Below are 22749 nucleotides of genomic sequence, written 5' to 3' on the forward strand. Positions count from 1 at the left end.
GAACGCTCCTCTGCTAGTGTGTGTGCCCAGCCTCTCTTCATCTGTCCTCCTTTCCCAAGTGTAGGGTAGCCAACTGGCCTTGGTTAAAAGTTCCCTGCTGTTCATTATCTCTCTCAGGCCTTGAAGTTTTTCATGAGCATAAAAAGTGCTTGGCAGTTAATTAGGCATAGTACCATCGTGACATAATGCCGAGTCTATAGCGTTGGTTCTCCGGCACTGTGTACATGAGACGTATTCTGCAACAATCATTTTCGGCGATACTACTGCCTTCCTGTGACGTAGTGCTCAACCAGTCAATCAGCATGCACCTTACGGCCGAGGTGATAGTATCGCCAAAAGTTATCGTCGCAGAATACGTCCCCATGTGGTGCACGTGTTGCCGGACGCTGGTGGCAAATGGCACGACAGGGCCACATGTGCTTCACCTTCCCGTTCCGCAGGAGAGATGGGTGGTGCGCTGCCGGGCGCTGTGCACGTTCTCTCTCGCCGGAGCCCGTATCCGAGCACGCGTGTCCTCCGCTACCCGGTGCCGGACAAGTACGTCGCATGGCAGGTGGGTGCTTGCTTGGCTCTCTGCTCTTGATGCACGGCTTTGCAATAGATGGTGATGCCAACACAACTGTAAGGCTAACATTGGGAGTCAGCTCAACGAGCGACTAGCTAGGTTGCTAGTAAATGCACCTTTGGGTACAATATGTAAGGATTGCCGCTGGATCAACACTGGGCAAATGAAGGAAGTTCATAGCCAGTGTTAATTTGTACAAGAAGGCTTATTGTCAGTGCAGTGAGTCACCTTGCCAAAATGTAGGCTCTCGCATGAGGCTTGCCTTGTTGCCTTCTGTTGATCGATTTGTCTTATTTGCCTTCAGTGGCCATTTCATCTTGTATAGGCCACCAGTAAATTTTGTGGCATCACTTGGGCGTCATTGAAATGCTGTTTGTACACTTTAGTTCATCAGTCTCATCAGCTTTTCTGGTGTTTCACCAGTATGTTCCGGCCCACTCCACGAGAATGCAAATATTGTGAGGATTTTCTTTGTAGCTCTGCAGAATGTTCTGAGAAAAATGCCGGGTGTAATTTGGCATGCATGTAAGCATAGTGCTGTCATTTAAAAATGAATTACTCTCTGAACAAGCAAAGGATATAGTTGCATATTGTCATGTACTCGTTATCACAAGTAAGTGAAGACCTTACACTCGACACTGATGCATGCTCGATCTGGTGTGTTGAAGCTTTGGTCGACGACCTTCGTTGAGGCTGCGATTAAAGCAGAGCCTGGTGGCAGGTTAAAGCTCAGTGATGCAGAAAATGTAGCAATGCCTTAGCATCAAAAGCAGTGGCCTTTGCACTTTTGCAATGTACTTTACATTGCACCTCTGCGCTTTGCTTTTTCACATGCTGTAGGCAGTTGGCTTTATTTGTATGTGTATTTTGCGTCTTTTGTCTTGTGCTTACCACTGCAATGTATGCCTGGCAGGTACTGTGGCTAGAGTACGACCCTGTGGCCTACAGCCGGCCACGTACCGACTTCCCCGCACACCTGCAGCCACACGTTGACGAGGACATTCTGGGGTGAGTCCTTATACGTTTTATTCCATAACAAGGTGTTGAATGCGCGCCATCTGTTTCTCTGAGGTTTGATGCCATCGATTTCATTGTGTCATTCTTATTTCTATACTCATTCTCACAAAATTCACAAGTGAGAGCTTGTAACTCATTCGACAAAAAATGGGGACATGGCAATTCAAGACATAACTGCTTCACCTAGTGCTCTGCCGTCATACCATTTGAAAAAGTTTGCATTGGTTCCAGGTGTCAAATCCTGGGCACAGTGGTTGGCCGAGTGTGTGGCGATAAGCTGACTTGTTGCTGCCTACCACACAGGAGGAGCTCGGAATTAGCTATACATGCTCTTAGTAAAAGCCAGGCGACAGATAGTGCAGTCGCAGGAGCTCAAATAGAAGCAGCAGTTGTGAATTGGAAGATAATCTGAATGTGTCTGTCTGTATTATGACTGTCTTAAAGGTTTCAGCATTCCCTGGCATCTTGTAGAGTTCAGAGCATTGCACATGTGGGGTTCATCGTTATTGCGAGTATCAGACTGCTGTTCGCAGTGACTGAATTATGGGAGTCAGTCACTGGAGTGGGGGATTTTCTGCAATTGCCGCCGTTTGTATAGAATCCCCCATCATTAGCTTCTTCCAGTTTTAGGCTGTCGTAGAGGACTTTGTATTGTAGCGCTTGTCGACGAGCAAATAATAATGATCAACCCAGACTGATCGCCGTGTGCGATGCTCAGCCAGTGGCTGCCATGTTAGAATGGAGGCACAATGCAATAACGCTCGTGTAGGTAGATTTTTGTGCACAGTAATGTATCCAAAGGGATTGGCATTAAGATTGGCCATAGACCCTGGGTTTCTATGTAATGTAAAACCGTAATAATATTTACTAATAAAGTGGAATATCACTTGTGTGTGCAACTCTATTGCTATAAATGTGGACAAATGTGTGATTTTCGTTGCAACAGACAGACTTTACGTCTCCCAAACTGCTGCTAAAAGGTATTCCTTCTTGTCCATGGCTGCCAATTCCTGCTGCTTATCTTTCAGAGAAACTAAATCTTCCATATAAATTTAACAGAAAACACTGTCAAGGCTTCGGGCAATTATCATTTCATGCACCTAAAGGGAACTGCGCACTAAAAGCTCAGAGAAAGCTCTTGTCACAAAAGCATGCTGCATCTGCTCTGCACCCATCTTCAGTGCGCAATTTACCTCCCCACCCCTTTTGCTACTAGAAAATGAATAATCTATGAAGTGCAGTTAACATGTGTGAAAAGAGGACACCATGTTGGCTCAGCAGTAAACGCAAAGCACACTGCAGTGACAACATCTCAATCAGGAGGGGTCATACGTCACAGGCAGACGTACGTAAAGAATGCCAGGGCAAAGGCGCAAATGCAAAGGACACTTGTCAAACAAATGCATGTGCTAAGCATCTAGAGCCCTAATGCAGCGAGGATTTGAACTGACAAACACATATCCTGACAGAGATAAAACAATATGAAAGTAGGGAATGAACATGAAATGGGGTGTGTATGCCAAGCAGTGGCTCACGCACACACAAACACATGCAGCACTGTTAGGTGCCATGCAGCACAATTATCATTTCATGCACCTAAAGTGAATTGCGCACTAAAAGCTCAGAGAAAGCTCTTGTACGAAAAGCATTACCTGCCTGAATTACCCAGTTTCTCACCAGGTAATTCATGCAGGTAATGGTACTTGTTGAGGTGCACCATTCTCTGCACCATTCTCTACACCATTCTCTATTTGTGCGTAAGCATAATGAGGATGCTACTTGGTCAAACATGCTTATGGCATCATTACAAGTGTTCTAGTTCCTCCCTTATTCCGTAGGCAACCTCTCGATATGTATTTCTCTCTCTTCTGTAGAATAGTGACTGTGACCTTTGAATAGCGAGTCTTTGGGAGACCAAGAATCCTAAAAGACCTTGCATCTCCATTCCGGGCGTGAATGAATAGTGCAGTGCTGAAGTATATCCTTTGAAAAAGCATAATAAAGACTTTTTCAAACAAACAAACCTTGGAGTGTCCAGTTATGCTTGCTTTCACATCGTCACGTGAATACTGTCGAACTTCGATGTTATGAACACAAATGTAGGGAAGCAAATCTAAAATGTTTTTCGCTGATACCAGCATGTAACAGATATATGCCTGTAACAAATATCAGATATAATGAAAATATTTTGTTAAAATGTGACTTTGTTATAATGAAGTTTGACTGTATCATACACAGAAGTGGCCTGCCACCTCTTTTCCCAGGCTAAAACTGGCCTCTGACGGCGGTCCCGTGCCAAGCTTTGCTTGGAACTCGGTGTCCACAAGCCCCGCGGGTGTCAGCATCAACCGCCAATCGTGGATCCGCGATACTGATGGCCAACCCATCATCTATCGTCTTGATGCGCAGGGAATGCCCATGTGAGTTGTGCACCTTTTTGTGTCCCCTGCCCTTGGTCTTTTAGTGGTGAACAATGTGGTCTTGGCTCTTGGTAAGTTTAAGCTTAATGTCTTCATGTCTAATGTATAATGTTGTCATACCATACTGAGCATGGTGCAGTAAGTGACTAAGCTTGGAATATCATTGTGTGAAATAATTTTTGTAGGAAAATGATTCAATTAGTTGCCTACTTAACTGTCCTTTGCAATTAAAATAAAAGTAGTACATTTAATTGGCTGAATTGCTCAATATTGTAGTGCCGACTAAGATAATGCCACCAGATGATGAAGCGAGAATGCAAGTGCGACTTCAGATAGGTACGGCAACTTCTGTCTGGTGTGGCAGCTCCTATAAACACTTAATTCTCAGTCGACCATGTGAGTGGCCTTGGAATGACTAACAATAAAACCCACATTAGCCTCGCTGGTATATTTGGCTGGCCTATTTACATTTTCACCTCAATAACCACTAGTAGTAGTATTTCAACGTACCAGGAGGATATGGTTCAACCATATCTGTTTCTAATACTTGCAGTTGAAATATTTCTTTAAAGCACATTCCTTTGAACGGTGAGAGGATATAAGGTGTCTAGCATTGTGTGTAATATTAACAGGTCACTGTGCTTGCCTACTGAATGCTTTTGACAGCAAGAATAATAAAGCTTGCTCTCTAAATTTACAAGACGGCTGTTAGATTGTCTCAGAACCGTAGCTTTTAAACTAAGCCCACCCACTAAAGCACCAAGGTTATGTGAAAAGCAATTTTTTTTACCAGTCATGGTGTGTGATCAGGCTCAGAGGGAATTCGAACTTTGCTCGATTTATAATTTTGTGAGTTTTCTTTAAGTTCAGTTTGATTTCATGCAATGTTTATGATCGCCCAATATATTGACATATAGACAGAACTGATAGTTCACTGGCATATTGAATTGTGTTACCACTTCAGGAACTCAAGCTGTTTCACTATACAGTAAAACCTCGGTGATACGAATCTCGCGGGATCGCGTGAAATATTCGTATCACCCGAAATTCGTATCATCAAAACATACACAATATCAAGAAAAATGAATTTATTTTTACCAGAAAAGATTTCTAATAGTGGAATCCCATTGATACCTTCCTCGCTGCTGCGTTTTCCTGGCTGCTACATCGCGTGTTCGCGGTCCCGACCTAAATCCCATTGACTTCCATGTATAGTCGAATCTCGATAATTCGAACTCGCAGGGGCCCAAGAATTTGTTCGAATTAAAAGAAGGACTTACGTTTGAAATATGCGTGCACCATAGCACGACGTACAAATGGTACGATTCGATTCTTGAAATATCGCGGCATGCAAACACATATCGAGCGAGGGCCACGAAACTGCCCGCGCTCGCTTCGCGATAACGGCAGAAAACGAAACTTCAGGGAGCGGGCGGCGCAGGCACGGCGAGAGAGCAAGATTGTGGTTGTGAAGAGGCGACACGGCGACGGGCGCGCGCGGGGACCGTCGCAGGTGAGGGAGGAGGGCGGCAGGGAAGCGGATTTGGCCTCGGCAACTCTGTCGCTTCGGCGGCTCCCCTCGCCCTTCCTCTCAACACCCTCGTAGCCCCCTTACCTTCGACTGTCTCCGTGCGCGTCCGCCGCTCCCGCCGGCCCGGCGCCGCTTAGCCCTCTCACTGAAGTTTCGGTTTCTGCCGTTGAAACGAGCGTTGGCCGAACTGGGCCTCCGCCGTTGCTTCCCTCTGCGCTGCAGCCGCAGCATTGGCTGAGACGTCGGCACGTACACGTACGTGTTCCAGCGCCCCGCAGAAACGGCGACCTTGGCGTGACGCTGCGGTTCTTTCTTTCTTTTTTTATTTTTTTTTTCCTCCGCGCGGCGTTGAGAGTCTCGCCTAAGCTTTTGCTCTCAGGCGGTGTCGGAGCAATGCCGGTCGGAGGCACCGCCACGTGATTTGGCGCGCTGCTGAGAGCATTGTCGGTGCGCGGTGTAAGTTGCAACAAGCGACCGGCACGTTGCAGATACGACGCACCTGTGCAGGGGCCGTTACTGCCGTGTCCTGAAAGCGATCTGCGACGTGCGCTTAGTGCGCGCCCGCGCGGTCCTTATCGTCAAAATGATCTGCGATGTTGACAAAGTGCGCCTAGTGCCAGTAGCTTCGTATGCGCTGTGCCTTCGACGTTTAGTTCGCGTTGAAGGTCAGTTGAAGGCCAATTTGCTCGCTGCTGCTGCTGCATTTCCGTTGATGTACCTTTCGGACGAAACTGCGGCTTTTTTTTCTCTCTCTCTCTTTTTTTCGCGGTCCCTTGAAAAATGTATCAACGGGACGTTTTCTTCTTGCCCAAATCGTCAACGATCGCCTTCTTAAAGGCGTATAAGTGCGCGCACGTGATCTTGGGAATGTTTTCGCACGCTACTGAACGCTTCAGCAAGTCAAGTCCAGGGAGCGTTTTGGCCGTCGGGGCTGCGCCGCGGTCGTCGTTGCAGCATTGGTCCTCGTCTAATTTCTCGCTAAGCATCGGCTAGGCTGTGATGTGGTCCGGTCCGCTCGACGTGGGGACCAATGAGAGATTGCGCAACCGCGTGACGTAGTCGGTTGCTTGGCGACTATGGATCCCGCCCAGATCCCGCTGTGCCGGCGTGTCTGTGCCGGTGGCCCTGCTGGCTCGGTCGCCGCCGCTGTTGCTCACGCGTTCGTATGATCCGTAGCCGCGCGGCAACACGTTCGGAACGGCCAATTTTTTTCGTATTGTGAGCAATGTATTTCGGCCAGGGAATGTTACGAATTCGTATCACACCGAAATTCGTACCAGCCGGGTTCGTATCACCGGGGTTTTACTGTATGTATTCAGAAATCCTCGCTCTGTTTAACATGGTCTTCAGTCGTGAACCATTACACATAGCCATCATGTTAGAAAGAGGTTCAGAACTGTAGGTTATGCAGTATTGCACTTTAGCCATTAGTCTGCGTTGATGCCTCCACATTGCTGATTAGTAGCATAGGTATGAGTACAGCCTGCATCATGACCATAGCTTGATCGCACAAATGCTTTTTCTGTTTGTTGCGCAGGAATCCCGTTGGCAGGACGGGACTGCGAGGACGTGGAGCCCTGCCACGTTGGGGCCCGAACCATTATGTGCTCTTCATCATCACCAGGTAACATCCCTAAAATGCCCACCGTGCAGTGCGTGAGGCTGCAATAACCAGCATTTAGAAATGCATACCAACTCATTTCTTTTGCATAAACACCTGCTGCCTGAATGTAAGCAAGTGAGCTGTGCTTAAAACTTCATGCTGTACAACACGCGTGTCTTTGTCTCACCCAAACCGGGTGGCACATGGCAACATTGCACTGACTCTGGAGGATTGAAATGGGTGACATGTGCAACTCTGGAATCTGCTGCATTGCTTTGTCCAGATTACATGTTAGGATGATGCTTTCAAAGAAGTTGAGGGCTGGGATGAATATCTGGTTTCATAATCAATGTTGCTAAGATGTGCCGGCTGGTATTTTAAAGGTGCCGCAGTGTTGCTCAAGAATTTTATGACATCGAAGTCTTCGAAGTTTTTTAGGGGAACTTGTCAGGGAGACAGCCTTAGACTAAAAAGTTAGGAAGCAGGAAAAAGGAGAAGGCTTATAGTCAGTGAGGTATGGGCTGAAATAGTTCAACGAAAATTGTGTCACAGTGTGTTAATAGATTGATTAACCCTTTCAGGCACTGTGTGCACAATTGTGTACACCAAGATAGTGTATCAACAGCAAAGGTATCAGTAGAAGTAATGATATTTAAAACATGTTGTGCTCATCTTGAAACACTTCTGATTGGAATAGCAGTGCTAGTTTCAATAACATGTGCAAAATGTTTTAGTAAAACGATTGGGAAGGTAGACAGCTGGGTGTTCATTCTTGGTGCCAGTATTTCACTCTATGTACTAGCGGGTTCACATCTTTCATTGTTTTTCACAATGTCTTGCACCAGGCATTATTTTCAAGTGGCTGGATAGGTTCTTTTCAAGCCTGCTAGACATAAAACAGTTCTCGTTCTCATATTTGATGTCACAGCAGTGAGCTTTCGCATTGAGTCCACATTCTGCAAACTTGACTAAACTCCCTAAAGAATTGAAAATTCTTGGGAACTGATGTTTGAACAGCGCGAATAAAACAAGGACACGAAGAAACAAATACCACAAACAAGCGCTGACTGCCAAATGGAAGTTTATTTAAAAATTATCAGCCATTTATACTTTTTCCAGCATAGGCATGCGTACACCAGTCATATAAACGTCCGCAAAATCAGCAACATCATAATCTATCATGCAAAAAAGCTATTTCTTTCTCCAACAATGCGAGAGAGGGAAAAGTTACACATTTGTTTTCTTCCTTTCGAATGTGATATGCATCTATTATTTCTCTTTCCCTCTTACTCTTTCCTTTCCCTATGAATTTTGTCTTTTTCAAAATGGGAGTGCATGGACACTTTTTGCAATGTACCGCGAAATGACTTCCATAGTCATTCTTCACGTTATTGTTGTGCTGACGAGCTCTATCATTGAAACACTGTCTTGTTTGTCCAATATAATTTCTGCCACAGCTTCTGCTAATTTCACTCACGAAGTGCCAATTAACAACCGCATTCAGTTTCTCGATATTAATTTTTGTTTTTCTTTGGATGAGCATGTATGCTGGGCATATCATCCTAGATCTAAAAAAACCTTGTTACCCTATGACAGTGCACACTCAAAACTGATTAAGAGAGGCATAGCAACCACATGCATTAAGGCAGCACTAAATAAGTCATGTGAGCACGAATGTGAGCGAAGTTTTTTCAATCAGACAGCACGATTACAGAACGCAGGTTATCCCCGTTTTGTCATCACTGCAGTATGTGAAGCCATTTTGCAGAAAGAAAAGAGAAAATGTGTGAAACCAGCCCACAAAGAAAAGAAAGAGGACATGAAACCAGTGCATGTGGTGCCGTACTTGCATAAGTTGTCGCACAATCTAAAGAAAGCCTCCAACAGGCATAATGTTATTTTCTTTTCAGTGCCCCGTGCAAGCTTTCATCGATATGCAATCGTATGAAAACGTTCAATAAGCGCCTGTGCACCATCGATCATAAATCCCGTTTCACTGACTGCACGCGCAACGTTATATCAGATACCGCTGAGCTGTGGCAGAAATTATATTAGACAAACAGGACAGTGTTTCAATGATAGAGCTCGTCAGCACACAATAACGTGAAGAATGGCTATGGAAGTCATTTAGCGGTACATTGCAAAAAGTGTCCATGCACTCCCATTTTGAAAAAGACCAAATCATAGGGAAAGGAAAAAGTAAGAGGGAAAGAGAAATAATAGAGGCATATCACATTCGAAAGGAAGGAGACAAATGTGCAAGTTTTCCCTCTCTCTCATTGTCGGAGAAAGAAATAGCTTTTTTGCATGATAGGTTATGATGTTGCTGATTTTGTGGATGTTTATATGACTGGTGTACGCATGCCTATGCTGGAAAAAGTATAAATGGCTGATTATTTTCAAATAAACTTCCAGTTGGCAGTCAGCGCTTGTTTGTGGTATTTGTTTCTTCGTGTCCTTGTTTTATTCGCACTGTTCAAACCTCAGTTCTAAATCATGAACCAACTAGCCCTCATTAAGACCTACTGAAAATTCTTAATCTGTTCTGCAGCTGTATGCTTTTTATGACTCTGAAGAAGCAAGAAATGTGGTGAAAGTAAGTTTACAGTGAACAGAATAATTGGCGCCTGAAAGTGTTAAAGATGCCAGAGCAGCCATTATGTATGATGATTTGACCTGCCACCGTTGACATACTTGGACTTGCACAGTAAAAAAAAGAAAAAAAAAAAACCTAACCAGAGCGACATATGTTACGGTGATAACATCAATAATAACATCAGTTGTTCCGTTATAAAATACCAGGTGCGCGAGGTATTTGAGAACACAATGTTGGCTTCAGGCAAAGAAGATACAGTGGAATCTCGATAATACGAATCTCACGGGGTCATGAAAAATATTCGTATTAGCCGAAATTCGTATCATCGAAACACAATTAAAGCTAGCTAAATTAATGGGGGAACGCGAGGATCTGATCGCGAAAATCGCGAGAAAAATCGATTTTTGAAAACCACGCGTTTCGGTATCTGCAACGTCTAATCTACGCTGTATCAAAATGGCTTGGCTGAAAACGCACTAAAAGTGGCCGAAAAAGATTAATTCGTCAGTGCGCAGGGCAAGAAAACAGCTTTAAATATTAATCACCGCAGTTGACGGAGACATATCTCGTATTTCCCGCCACCGAGCGCCGCCATCTTGGTATCGCCCGAAAGCTCAAAGTTTCACTGTCCCGCTTCTCAATTTGCCCGTCGTCGCCATCTTGTAACAAACGCACAAACACAAAAGAAGCGCGGATCTGCGATAGGTAGTCACACGGGCCCTCCGATGAAAGCGGGCCTCCGATTGGCTGCCGTGCTGAAAGGCGTCTCTCCATTGGTTGCTGCTGTGGCAGGGGCAAGATGGCAACAGCAGTTATCTGCTTCGTAAACCACGCTGGCCTCTTCACTTGACATGCAGAATTCGGATTACTGAGAGCTCCCAGGTTAGTGATAGATCATTGCTCGTTGGAGAAGAAATTTTGGACGAAGCATGCCTTCGGAATACGGAAGCGCAAGCCTCCTACAGCAAGAAAAATATGGCGATTAGCAGAAGCGGAGGAGCACCCGACTGAACGTGTCGCGCTATCTTGCACCGTGTGACTCCTGCAGCGAAACCGACAATCACCCTGTGCCATCAGCACCGATAACGCAGTCGACGGAAGACGGGCCAACGGAGGCTCCTGCACCTCAGCGTACGGCCGCGCGAATCAGCCGAGATCGTATCTCGGTAGACATAGCTCACTGCGACTAGGCAAAATGGTGCAAACACACAGAACCCGGCCCGAAGCACAGCAGCCACTCCATCCGATGGCATGTGGAAAAGGAGGAAAAGCACAAAAGCAACAAATGCGCCACCGCTTCAAACTCATCGCGCCCAGTCGCGGCCTCCGCGCTGTCCGGCGCCGCGTCCGCGCCTCCACACCAAAAGAGAGAGGGAGAAAGCATGTGACTGCGCGCTGTTCTCTTTCGCAGCCGTCGATGGGGCGGCGTTTATTCGTATCAACCGACGCGTGTCGAAAATAGATTCGTAACAACCGTTCTCTAGTATGTTGCAAAGTGATGGGGCTCGGCCGGGACCACAGAAAAATTTGTATCATCCGGAAATTCGTATTAGCCGTGATCATATCATCGAGATTCCACTGTATCCAGCAAAAATAGACATATTTTCACCAAACTTTGGGAGATACTTCTCTAATGGTTTATTTTCATAATTACTCAATGAATCTCCCATCCACGGCAATAACCGATTCAATTCGGCTTCGGAAACAGCTGCATGCACGGATCAGGTGGTCCTTTGAGATGTTGGCCATTGAGTCAGCAATGGTGGCCTTCAGCGAATCTTTTGTATTATGTGGCTGTTTGTTGGCCTCTCCTCAATGAAGCCCCAGACATAGTAGTCAAGTGGATATATATCTTGAGAACTAGGAGGCCACAAGTTGGGAGTGACGTGGTCGTAGAAGTTGTCAGCCAGCCACTCCTGCGTGACGCAGGAGGTGTGGGTGGGCGCCGAATCTTGCTGAAAGACATGAGGTCTTCCTTTCAAAACAGTCTCTATCCAGGGATTTACAACGGTGGCAAGCACCTCCACGTACGCGGCAGCAATAACGCGGAATCCTTCTGCAAAAAAGTGTGGCGGCATAACGTCACCTTTGTTGCTGACGACGGCTAACACCATCACAGACGACGAAAATTTTGTGCGCATCAATGGAGGCACCTCATCAGCGCTTGCGCAAAGCCACCTGTCGTTATGGTGGGCCACCTGTCGTTATGGTGGTTTACTTTTTGGTGTTGGTCAAAGTTCTTTTCATCTGAAAAAAACCAGAGCATTCCAGGCTCCTCAGGTCTCTTCAGCTTGGTTAGCAAGTGCTTGGACCGAAGCAGACGATTCTTGCGAGTTTTATCGGACATGAATTGCCCCCTCTTCATGACATAGGAATGGTACTTCAAGTTCTCGTGCACAGCAAGCCTGACAGTCGACTCTGCGACTTGGAGCTCTTTTGCAATGGCCCGCATTGACTTCCCTGGGTCGTCACTCACGATGACTTGCAGCCAGCAGAGAAAATCAGGGATTCTGACGACGTCTCACCATTGACTGCTTTTTCCTTTTCGCCACAGGTGCCATGTCACCGTCAGAACACATCAGTTCTGTCCGCACCTTGTAAACGGAAGACTTCGCTACGTTCAGAAAGGCGGCAATTTCCAAGTTGCTGTGGTGTGTGGCCAAAGCGACGAGGACTGCATGGCGTTTCATTGCCTGCATCAACCTGTACACTTCCATCTTTGAACAAGTTGCGCAGTATGAATGATAAGGGGTCAACCAACAAGAAGCTGCACGCCTTGATAGATATTATGAGCCTGCTGTTGTCTGTGGCGATAAGAAATAGTGTCCTCAAATACCTCGCACACCCGGTATACTTACATAATGTACGTAAAAGCACAGAATTTTTTTCTGTCATGTCTTACAGATGTCCTTTGTGAACATTTAAATGGAAAAAAAAATTGTTTTCCTAACATAGCCGGTCTCTCTGGATAGCTGCAAATGGAATCTATTTCTGTTTGTGAAGGCATGCATGAATGCAAAGAATGTGTGTGAATAACCGCAAAAAAAATGATTTTCATTTCTTTTTTTACTATCCTCAATAAGCAGTTGTGTGCAGCTTGACCGCCAATGTAAGTGTAGGCAGACATATTTCACATGCACAAACCAAATAATCTTAATTTCTGCAAAAATAAAAAGGACTAGTCAATACCACTTAGGGCATGGCTATATACTGTAGTATATATACTTGTGGGGCTGATTTTTCGTATGTGTCTTGAAGTGCTGGGTGTTTTTTGTTTCTTATATGTTCTATGTAGCATGGTTATCTGTACTTGTACGATCTGGTACAACTGCATTTGTCGCATTCATGAACTCCAGAAGCTGTGTAGTGACCTGAGCACATATCTGTTTTGTTCGTGTGTTCTTTAAATTACGGAATAAGCCCAGGTAATGCTTAATACAGATGCTACATAATAATGACAGACTTTCTGCATCACGGATTGTCTGTTTTCTCAGTTCTTCCATTTTCTGATTACGGAAATGCGGTTGGCAGCATTTTACCTGCAGGTTTCTTTATAACCCACGGGAATTATTTTGCAGTGTACTTCCCAGTGATGATGTCAGCTTTGTCTCATATATTTCATTGAAATGCTGGACAGTGTTGCGAACGAAATTGTTACATAGTTACGACACACGTGGCATGTGTGCCGAATACGACAGCACTCAATTGGAAGGTTGGAACATGAACGTTTATTGCTTCTGTCTGGGAGCGTATATATACGAAAATGAAAGGGGGAAAGGGAGGACAAGGGAAAACAAGAAGAAACCGCACGCGCCGCCAGCGCTTGCAAGGCAGTTTGATTGTGACTGACGTCACGTTACAACAGAAATGCTTCTCTGTTAAATAAATTAAAACTAACGCAAGCTATCAATGGATTCTAGCCTAACCTAACCTGAATTTTAATTAGTAACATCGTGGTGATGGCTAGTTGGTTCATTTTTAGAACTCAGCTGAAACCGCGTGACTAAAACAAGGATAAACAGAAACAAATATCCCAACAGGCACTGTTTGGCGCCTATTCTTCGATATTTATTTCTCTGTGTGTCATCGCTTTAGTCTCACTGTTTCAGCTGCGTTCTAAATTTTAACCTGTGGCTTTGATGTGCTAGGAGTCTGAGTGGTGAAACAAGCTCTTTTTATTATGAGAGAGAGAAAGAAACGTTTAACGTTGAAACAGTGTCCCGAGCGATGCCCGGTGAATGCTCTGTGTGAATCGATGATGCAGATGGCAGAGGGCCAAGGTGCACCTGGTTGGGGGCAGGGGCCTCGAGGTGGTTCTTATGCGCGTCTTCCGGACGGACCATTTTAGCCTTCCAGGGGTGAGTGCTTCATCAACATGTCTTGCAATGCCCACACCTGAATGCATACTTCCACTTCAACTTTATTCATTCCTCTAGTATACACTAGAAACTTCTTCCTGGGCTAAAGCTAAAGAAAGGTCCTCCAACTCCAGGCTAAAGAAACGTCCTCCAAGCTATGTAGTACCTGGCTCAATGCATAGCTTGCTCTAGAAGAGGGGTCTCAGACTTGCATCAAGTATCAAATCATGTACGTGCTTGGGCTTCACTGTGACATTTTTGGCATAAGGGGAGCTAGGAAAAGAAAAATTTCTCTATCTTGCAGGCTTCAACAGTACTGAATTGCCAGAAAAGGAGCTATTCTACTGGGGCAAAGGTAAAATACAGGGGGAGGAAGGGAACACTCAGGAGAGCCACATGGGCTGTCTAAAAGAGCTCTGCAGGCTTTTTAAGCCCTTTAATGGCCGATGGCCATTTTAGGAATAATAAACCGGTCTTCACGCAGTGCTTTCCTTCATCCAATTGGTGTGTTATTACGCAATGTCATTGAGCAAAAAAAAAAAAAAAAAGAAATCATTGTCAATTCAGACGGCTCAAATTCATGGCTTTTTGCTGGGAGCCATTTACTCTAATCAGTGTATCAGGGCTTTTCCATTCAATTGATGGAACAGTAAGAATATGGTAGGCAGCTCACATTGCCTCTACTTCGTGGAAGACTAGAGCCTTGCGTTGCGAGGTTAGAACGCCATGCATTGCAGTGAAGAGGCAGATTTTCTTTTGTGTGCAGCAAAAATTCCTCGTGTGACATGAAACTCTTGTTAAAGGCATACAGTGTTTCCAGAGAACGCAGCACTTTGAATATCCTTTGTTGATCATTAGCTGGCAATAAGCACGAAGTTGCGGGTTCAAATCCCAGTCACGGTGGCTGCATTTCGATGGGGGTGGAATGCAAGAACGCTCATGTACCGTGCATTGGATGCAAGTTAAAGCACCCCAGGTGGTCAAAATTAATCCGGAGTCTCCCATTATGGCGCGCCTCATAATCACATTGTAGTTTTGGCAGGTAAAACCCAAGAATTGAATTAATTAATTAGTTCAGAAGTGAGTGGCTTCCTTATGCTACAGCCAACAGCAGTTCTTTTCTTATAGTTAGCATTCTTCAAAAGCTTTCTTTTTTCTGAAGGCTTTGCATCTCCACCTATATAAAACATTCTCTCACTGGAAGTAATTTTCGTGCCATACAAGTCCTACAGGTGCATGCAATAACTTTCTGGACATGAAAACCAAGATTGAATTAGGTAAACCTTTCTCACAGCGTGTGTACAGGTGAAGTGACCAGTGTACATCGTGAAGACAAGTGAAAAAAATCAGTCTAGCTCATAACTACATGCATTGTGTGGGAATAAATTGAACTTGTTAATTGTTACTCTTTTCTGGAATATTCTCTGGGTAGCTCTGCTGCAGCTGTGTGTTGATGTCGTGCACCATTTTAGCACTATGCTTGTGCGTCTTCGTTCTCAGGTACATTGGCTGTCTAGGTGTTGGACAGTGTGGAGAGATCTTGCGATACGCAAATAAATTCTGTTTTGCACGTGGCAAATTGTACATCAGTTGCTTGAGTGGACGAACAAGAGGAGAAGAAGTATTTGACAATTTGTGTTCACACATTTTTAGCTTTGCATGAAATCTAACAACGGCACATGATGCCACTTTCAGGACTTCGTACCTGGAGAGGGAAAATATGAGACACTGAAGCTACTGTTCAAGCCAGAGACGGTGCCCAAGTGTGAGACCGATGACGACATTAAGGAGGTGAGATGAGATGACTCGTTCTTCCCCCGTGAGGCCTTGGAGAGCCTTGGTTGCCAGTTAGGAGTATCAGTCTTCTTTAAGACATGCATGCATAAGTAACGTCACTTTCTTTCAAGCACAATCTTTTGTGACTACTTGAGGTGCGCAGTATGTACTTTGAACCTATTTTATATCTTGAATCGTGAACAGTGATACATAGGAGCAATTGAATAGTTTCATGTATAATACCAAGTATTTTGGATAACATATACCTAATGAATCAAGATGAACATAAGAAGGTAGTCAAAAGCATGGTGTGCAATTCTAAATAAGGAAAATGCTCGTCTAAAGACATACTGACGTATTACGTGCTGCCTTACTTCTGCTTAGGTTTTGCGATGTGTTAGCCACGAGGTTCAAAAGTGGGCCGCTGTGTTATGCTGTAAGAAGCCAGCACAGCCAGCTACGCTGGCATTTATCAAAGTGCATGCTGAGGTACCGACAGAGAATGATTTCAACCGTGGTGTTCCGCATGACGTTTCAGTTCTTCCGGAGCTCCTACGTGGAAGAAGAAGGCACAGACGAGCCGATGGTCGAGTGCAGGCAGCGGGGCTACATGGACGACCCCATGAACACGGATCACTGCTGGCGAGAGATTGAGCTGTGGAATATCCACTATGATGGTTCAGAGAACCTGCAGGACAAGATGCAGGTGTGAACCTACATGGCAATGCGTCGGTTTGTTTCACATGGACTGTGAGCTTGACAGGTGGCATCGGTGCATGCACAGCTCTTCTTCTGTCATGATGTGCTGAAAGTAATGCTTACATTTTTCCATCGGGATAGGTTTTGAAAATACAGTGCAGCTCCCATTAACTTGAATCTGTAAAAGCCCTAAAAAAATTTTTAGATAAGTGGAGTTTCGAGATAATCGAAGTCACGAAAGTAGAAGCCCGCTGGCTGTGCATAGACCACATGGAGCCTTTCCTATATGGTGCCAGTAATATTAAACAGTTTTAGTTTAGCATATACGCTCTACCATTGCGTACGCTATAAAATAGTGGGTCGGCACTTCACATGCACAGAACGCTAAATGACCCATAGCGTATAGCGTACGCTAGAGCACTGCATGGGCCGATTTTTGCGGCCCGGGCCCGGCCCGGGCTTGTTTTTACATTGGGCAGCCCCCGCCCGAGCCCGATCAAAACTTTTGTGGCGAGACCCGGGCCCGGCCCGGGCCCGGAAATAATCTACGTTACCCGCCCGGCCCGGCCCGCCACCCCTTTACCTTAGGCCCGAGCCCGGCCTGAGCCCGGCTTGAAACCGGCCCGAACCCGGCCCGAGACCGAAAAATACATGTTTTTCAGAGTTGAGACGCCTGAGAATAACTCGCTGCAGGTGACATGCGCACCACCAGAAAGCCCGAGCCTGGCCCGGGCCCGTGTCAAAAAACCCGAGCCTGGCCCAGGCCCGGGTCAAAAAGCACACACCGTGCCCGAGCCCGGCCCGAGCCTGTGAAAAAACTGCTCTACCCGGGCCCGGGCTTTCAGGTAAGCCCGAGCCCGTGCAGTGCTCTAGCGTACGCACACCACTTCTTGGATTTAACGTTACCATCTTTGCGTGGTTGCCCGCTTCGAATTGAATTTGGCGTTGCTTTTGTAAAATTCACTTTGTTCGTATCAAATGACTGTGTTAACGGCTTTCGTTTAGTCTCGGGCCGCTTCGACGACAGAGTATTATGGATAACCTTGTGGAGTTTTCGAGATCGCTTCTTGTTTCGAACGAGTCGAAGCTTAACGAGAGACACCTTCGAGATGCCAGTGCCACCTATCGAAGTCGGGAGATAAAGTCAGGACCCAGTCAAAAAAAGCAATTGACTCCAATTGGGAAATTTTCAATTGGTACCAATTGGAAAATTTCCAATCGTAAATTAGTACATAACTGGACCAATTGAACCAACTGGAATGTGACCAATTGGTTTTTGTTGGAGTGACCAATTGTACCCAATGGGTGCCAATTGGTTTGAAACCAATTGGTTGGAATGGCCAATTGCACCAGTACGTGGGCAATACCAATACACATATATACCCCACAAAGCAAACCTAAATAGGATTCCAGCTGTCAGAAACAGATTTGCTATAGCCTTAGTACTGCATGCATATATAGCTATAACTCATACCAGTTTGCTTGAATGGGTTCATAATCTAAAAGTATTATTTCCCAGTTGGTTACATTCTAGTTAGTTTATTCGACCTATTGCTAGTCCAATTAGACTCAGTTGGGAATGTAAGGTGGGCCTAGCTGGATCAAACTGGCAAGTCCAATTGGACTCAATTGATTCCATCCCTGACTCAATCATAACCAATTGGAGGTAAGGATTTCCCAATGGGGCCAGTTGATTCCAATTGGCAAGTCCAATCGGACTTAATTGGTTTCACTTTGACTCAATCGTAACCAGTTGGAACTAGGGATTTTCCAATCGGTTCCAATTGGGTCCAGTTCATTTCAATTGGCAACTCCAATACGTTTCTCCTCTGATCCAATCGTAACCGGTTGGAAGTAAGCATTTTCCAATTGGTTCCTATTGGTCCCAGTTGATTCCTATTGGAAAAGCCAATTGGAGTCAATTGATTTTTTTGACTGGGGAGATAGGTCCGATGATGGCATATGGCCTCTGAGATCATCTCGCAGGCCAACTAAAACTGTAATAAACGTGCGATGCTTAGCATACGCTGTACTATAGCGTATAGTGTATGCTATAGTTGGGTACGCTATGCTATAACTGCCTATTGTCAGTCACTTTCGCATGCATCGTCACCAAACACGTCGTGTCTACGGCATTGCTGGCACTGTGCCAAGACAGCATGCTTGGCACAGAGTCAGGATGATTGATCTTTGTTATTTTTTTGTTCTCAAATACTGCAGCCCTTTTCAGGGCTATTGTAGAAGTGGAGTACAACAAATACAAAAGCAGACAAAGAGCTAGTAGAACATATTAAAAAAAGTACGCAGGACACTAATCTTATCACCCAAGTGCTTCTACAAAATCTGACAGTGCCAATTCACAAACAGAATCGGGTAACTCGTTCCATTATTCGATAGCTCTCGGGAAGTAATGTATGTTTGGAAATGTTAGTGCGCACAAAGAAAGACTTTGGGTTGAGGCTGTTACGTATAGTTTGAAAAGCACTGACATACGCGGTGTAATTATCAGCGGATAGTCGACAAGACGACTGAACAATTCAGTGTAGTGGCTTCATGCAATTAATGTGCCGCCTGGTGCATGCAATATTCGAAGCCAGTCACTCAAGCATAACCGGTTCCAGACGTTCAAAAAGTTGACGCTGCTACTTTCTGCATCGTAATGAATTCCAAACAATTTCACTTTGAAAATGGAAACTAAACTGTGAGGGCGTGCGATTGTCACGCCTTTAGCAGATGGCCACAAGTGACCCAACATTTATGCCTCACCTTCGCGAGAGCGTGAAGCTAACATCCTTATCAAGCCACTATCTCACTGAAATGCTGTGGATTCGCATACTGGCTTCTGGGCTAATCGTGCCTGGTCGAAAGTGCCAATCGTCTTGCTCAAATTCACGATTAACACGCTGTGGCCACATTTATGCCACTGACAGTGTCATAAAAAAAAAGAAGACGAAGACTTCGTCTCTCAGCTCACCGCTGCTGCTTAAAGCCACACTACAGTGGCAGCAAGCAGCTGAGCAAGTGCGCACGTGTGATGATTGACAGAAAGAACAGGGAAAGACAAGTGGGGAATGCGGCCTGGCTTGGCTTTTGGCTGACGAACTGTCACCAGGTGAAAACCGTGTGCAAGTGACGCTGCCGACACTGCCCCGTTGCCTTTTCCCTGGTATTTTTGAAGTTGATATTTCTAGATATCTGAAGTCCGGGGGCAAAAACTTCTCGAGATAAGGGGTGAAAAACGCTTGGGTTAACACCACGGCTGGAAGGACACTTCGACTTAAATGATATTTCAAGATATAAGAGTTCGAGTTAATGAAGATTTGTTGTAGTAGACTGTTGTGGAGCATGGAAAAGACAGTATGGTTGAGCAGTGATTTTTGATAAAGATGTGCAGGAGTTTGTGAGAAGTAGTTTCGTTACGCTACCCGTTGCAATTGCTCTGTGCGTGCAGGGCGCAGCTGGTGAGCATGACATCGTGAGCTTGTTTTCCTGCTGTAGTGGCTATATTCTGTCAAAGACGGAGCATGAAAGATGCTTGAATGCTTAGATTAAGGGACCCTTTAAAGAACTTGAGGTTGTTAAAATTACTACATACTATTTCTCATTGTTCAATCCTTAGCAAAATACTTTAGTAGAACAAGCAATAGCCTGTCAGATTATTAAAGATATTGGTGCTATTGGTGTATATTAGAACCTCATTGGTGTGATCTTGTTGCGTACTATCTCCCGGCAACAACGTTTGCAATTGAGAACACAAAAAACGACCCAATACAGTTACGCTTCTTTTCTTAACGGTTAATACGTTCCCGGAAAACGCAATCTTTTGGCACCAACGTTCAGCATGTCGCCAAACTGCGATTATATGATACATTTTCCGGCCACTAGATCCCATGTGAACAAGAAAAGGCGCAAGGCATGTGCAATCAAGGGCAGTAGGCACCCGCCCCTGCAGCTTCACCGCACCACTCGCCCACTCGTGGCACGTGAAAATGCTGGTACTAGCAAATCTCCTTGTGGGTCGTTGCATTCACAGCTATTGCCAACCGTATTGCAGTCAGCATTTTCACAATATCTTTTTCAGAGCATGGGGCGTGGTGCTATTGGAAGCGTAATGCACACTTTTATTAGGCGATAACCCCAATGCGCCGCCGTTTCCTGCTGCAGGTCACACGAAGTGAGAATCATGTTTCGCTATGGTGGCACCGTATTCTGGCATTGCATACCAGCTCGATTTCGTTTGGTTTCCCATGGTGGTCTTGACACGCTATGCAATAGGAAAACAAAGCTCAGGTCTGGTCACCAAGGCTTCACCAACTTGAAGGCATGTCGGCGTTTCGTGCTGCAATGATTCTCGCCAAGTGGGAACGTCAAAACTTCCCTGCAAAAATGCCGGGCTCGGAGGCCCAATTCGGCCCAATTCGAGAAGCACAAACGTAAGCACATGGAAGCTGCAAAAATGACAATGCGCATCGGCCCTACCAGCTCAGCGCATGATAGCGTTTCGTGCTGCAATGATTCGCACAACGCTTCGCATTATGTAGATGTCAGCTACAGTTGAGCCTGCCCAATTTTTTTTCACTTCGGATTGTCAGATTCCTGGTTAGTAAGATTTCTTGCCCGTCTTTTCCCCAAAATGTATAACAAGGTTTTACTGTATTTGTCCTATAGGTGCATTTTAATGTGCTATAAGCATATCGGTCATATATGTGTATTGGTTCAATTGGCTCTCGGCTTACTAGACCAACAGCTGCATGCACCACGCATGCTAGTGTGATAGAAAGAACAGCAGGATGAAATTTGGAGTACTTTATTCGGACCCTGTGGGATGGCACTTGCCTTAAATATGCAATTAAGTGGTAAAAGAGCCCCAGAAGAATCACTTGTAGGCAGGCATAAAAATGACACTACGTTCAGAATTACTCTGGACTGTGGCACAATTAGGTTAGAAACTTCTGACGCAGGTTTGAAACAGCTTCTGATGGGTACATAGAGACAGCAGAAATAAAATAAATTAAATGCAGACAGCTGTTTTAGGGCTACAGAAACTATCAGTAGCACACTTGGAAGTAATTGTGGCTCATATCAGGGCACCCCATCTGTTTTCATTAAAGTCACGTCAACATATTTGCCTATCACAACATACGTAAACTTTCATAGTAATAGATGCGGCAGTGAGCACGTCCAAGGCGTATGTGATGGTCAGTCGGTACGCATTTTGTGATTTCGCGGGCAACGTCGTCACTGTCATTAGGCCTATAGTCATAGGCACTCTACTTCGAGTTCAATGTGGGTGATACTATATAGTCGAATCAAGTCAATCGCATACAAAACTGCTACATTCTCAATGCGCGAGTTCTGTAACGACCACCTCTCTATCGTATGCTTAGCATGCTTTTCCCAGTGGCACAATGAAGAATTTGGGAAATTGCACTTCTAGGTGCGTATTCGGCTCCATCATTTTTACGTTTAGAATCTGTGTTAGTCCAATGGGAAACAAATACCTTCTGCTTGTTTGACCCTATTGGTACTAATACTAACCTACTGGTCTTAAAGGCAACGAATAGTTGTCACCTATTGGACCCTGTTGATGTCAATATAGGGCTAATACAAGTTGATTGGTCTTGTTAGTGACAGGTACCTGTAACCTATTGCTATCAATGCTAACTCTATTGTTCTATAGGCAGCAAATAGACATCACCTTTTGGACACTATTGGTACCAACATAACTCAAATAAAATCCAGAGTTCCAATAAGTTACCTATAGAACCTATAGAATAGCTCTATACGACCAATAGAACATTCTATTGGCATTCCTGCTATTGATGTGCTAGAGAATAATGTAAACATCCATGGATTGAGTTGGGTGAATGTTTCTGCACAGTAAAAATGAGGTTATGGGAAATTGCGTTGTGCCTTTGCATTGTGGACGTTAGACACCATGTTTCAAGATAAGCCCTTTTGATAGGCAATACAAGTACCGACCTACCTGGCAATAACTATGGGACTATCTCATTTAATAACGCATCTTTTTTTCCCCCTAAATAGCGAAACAATTCGCCACAAGGCGATAAAGTCATTAACTCTAGACGCTTCATGTTTTATAGCCAAACACTTGTCTTTCCTGTTATGCGTTTCCTTTTGTAATGACATATGCATTCTTTTGCTTGAGCTTTAGGTGACTGTT

The 22749-nt window shown here is 45.0% G+C and overlaps 1 protein-coding gene across 1 annotated transcript in view; it reads left to right on the forward strand.

The window, feature by feature from the left end:
• LOC119450844 (transient receptor potential channel-like) overlaps nt 1–22749 on the forward strand; it is a 144531-nt gene that overhangs the window by 117345 nt on the left and 4437 nt on the right. The window contains 7 exon segments of the mRNA XM_037714337.2: nt 441–553; nt 1479–1573; nt 3847–4002; nt 7071–7157; nt 13997–14090; nt 15786–15881; nt 16405–16572. Coding sequence (XP_037570265.1) covers nt 441–553; nt 1479–1573; nt 3847–4002; nt 7071–7157; nt 13997–14090; nt 15786–15881; nt 16405–16572 — 809 coding nt within the window.

Source organism: Dermacentor silvarum, chromosome 4 (assembly GCF_013339745.2).
Source record: "Dermacentor silvarum isolate Dsil-2018 chromosome 4, BIME_Dsil_1.4, whole genome shotgun sequence".
Lineage (NCBI taxonomy): Eukaryota > Metazoa > Arthropoda > Arachnida > Ixodida > Ixodidae > Dermacentor > Dermacentor silvarum.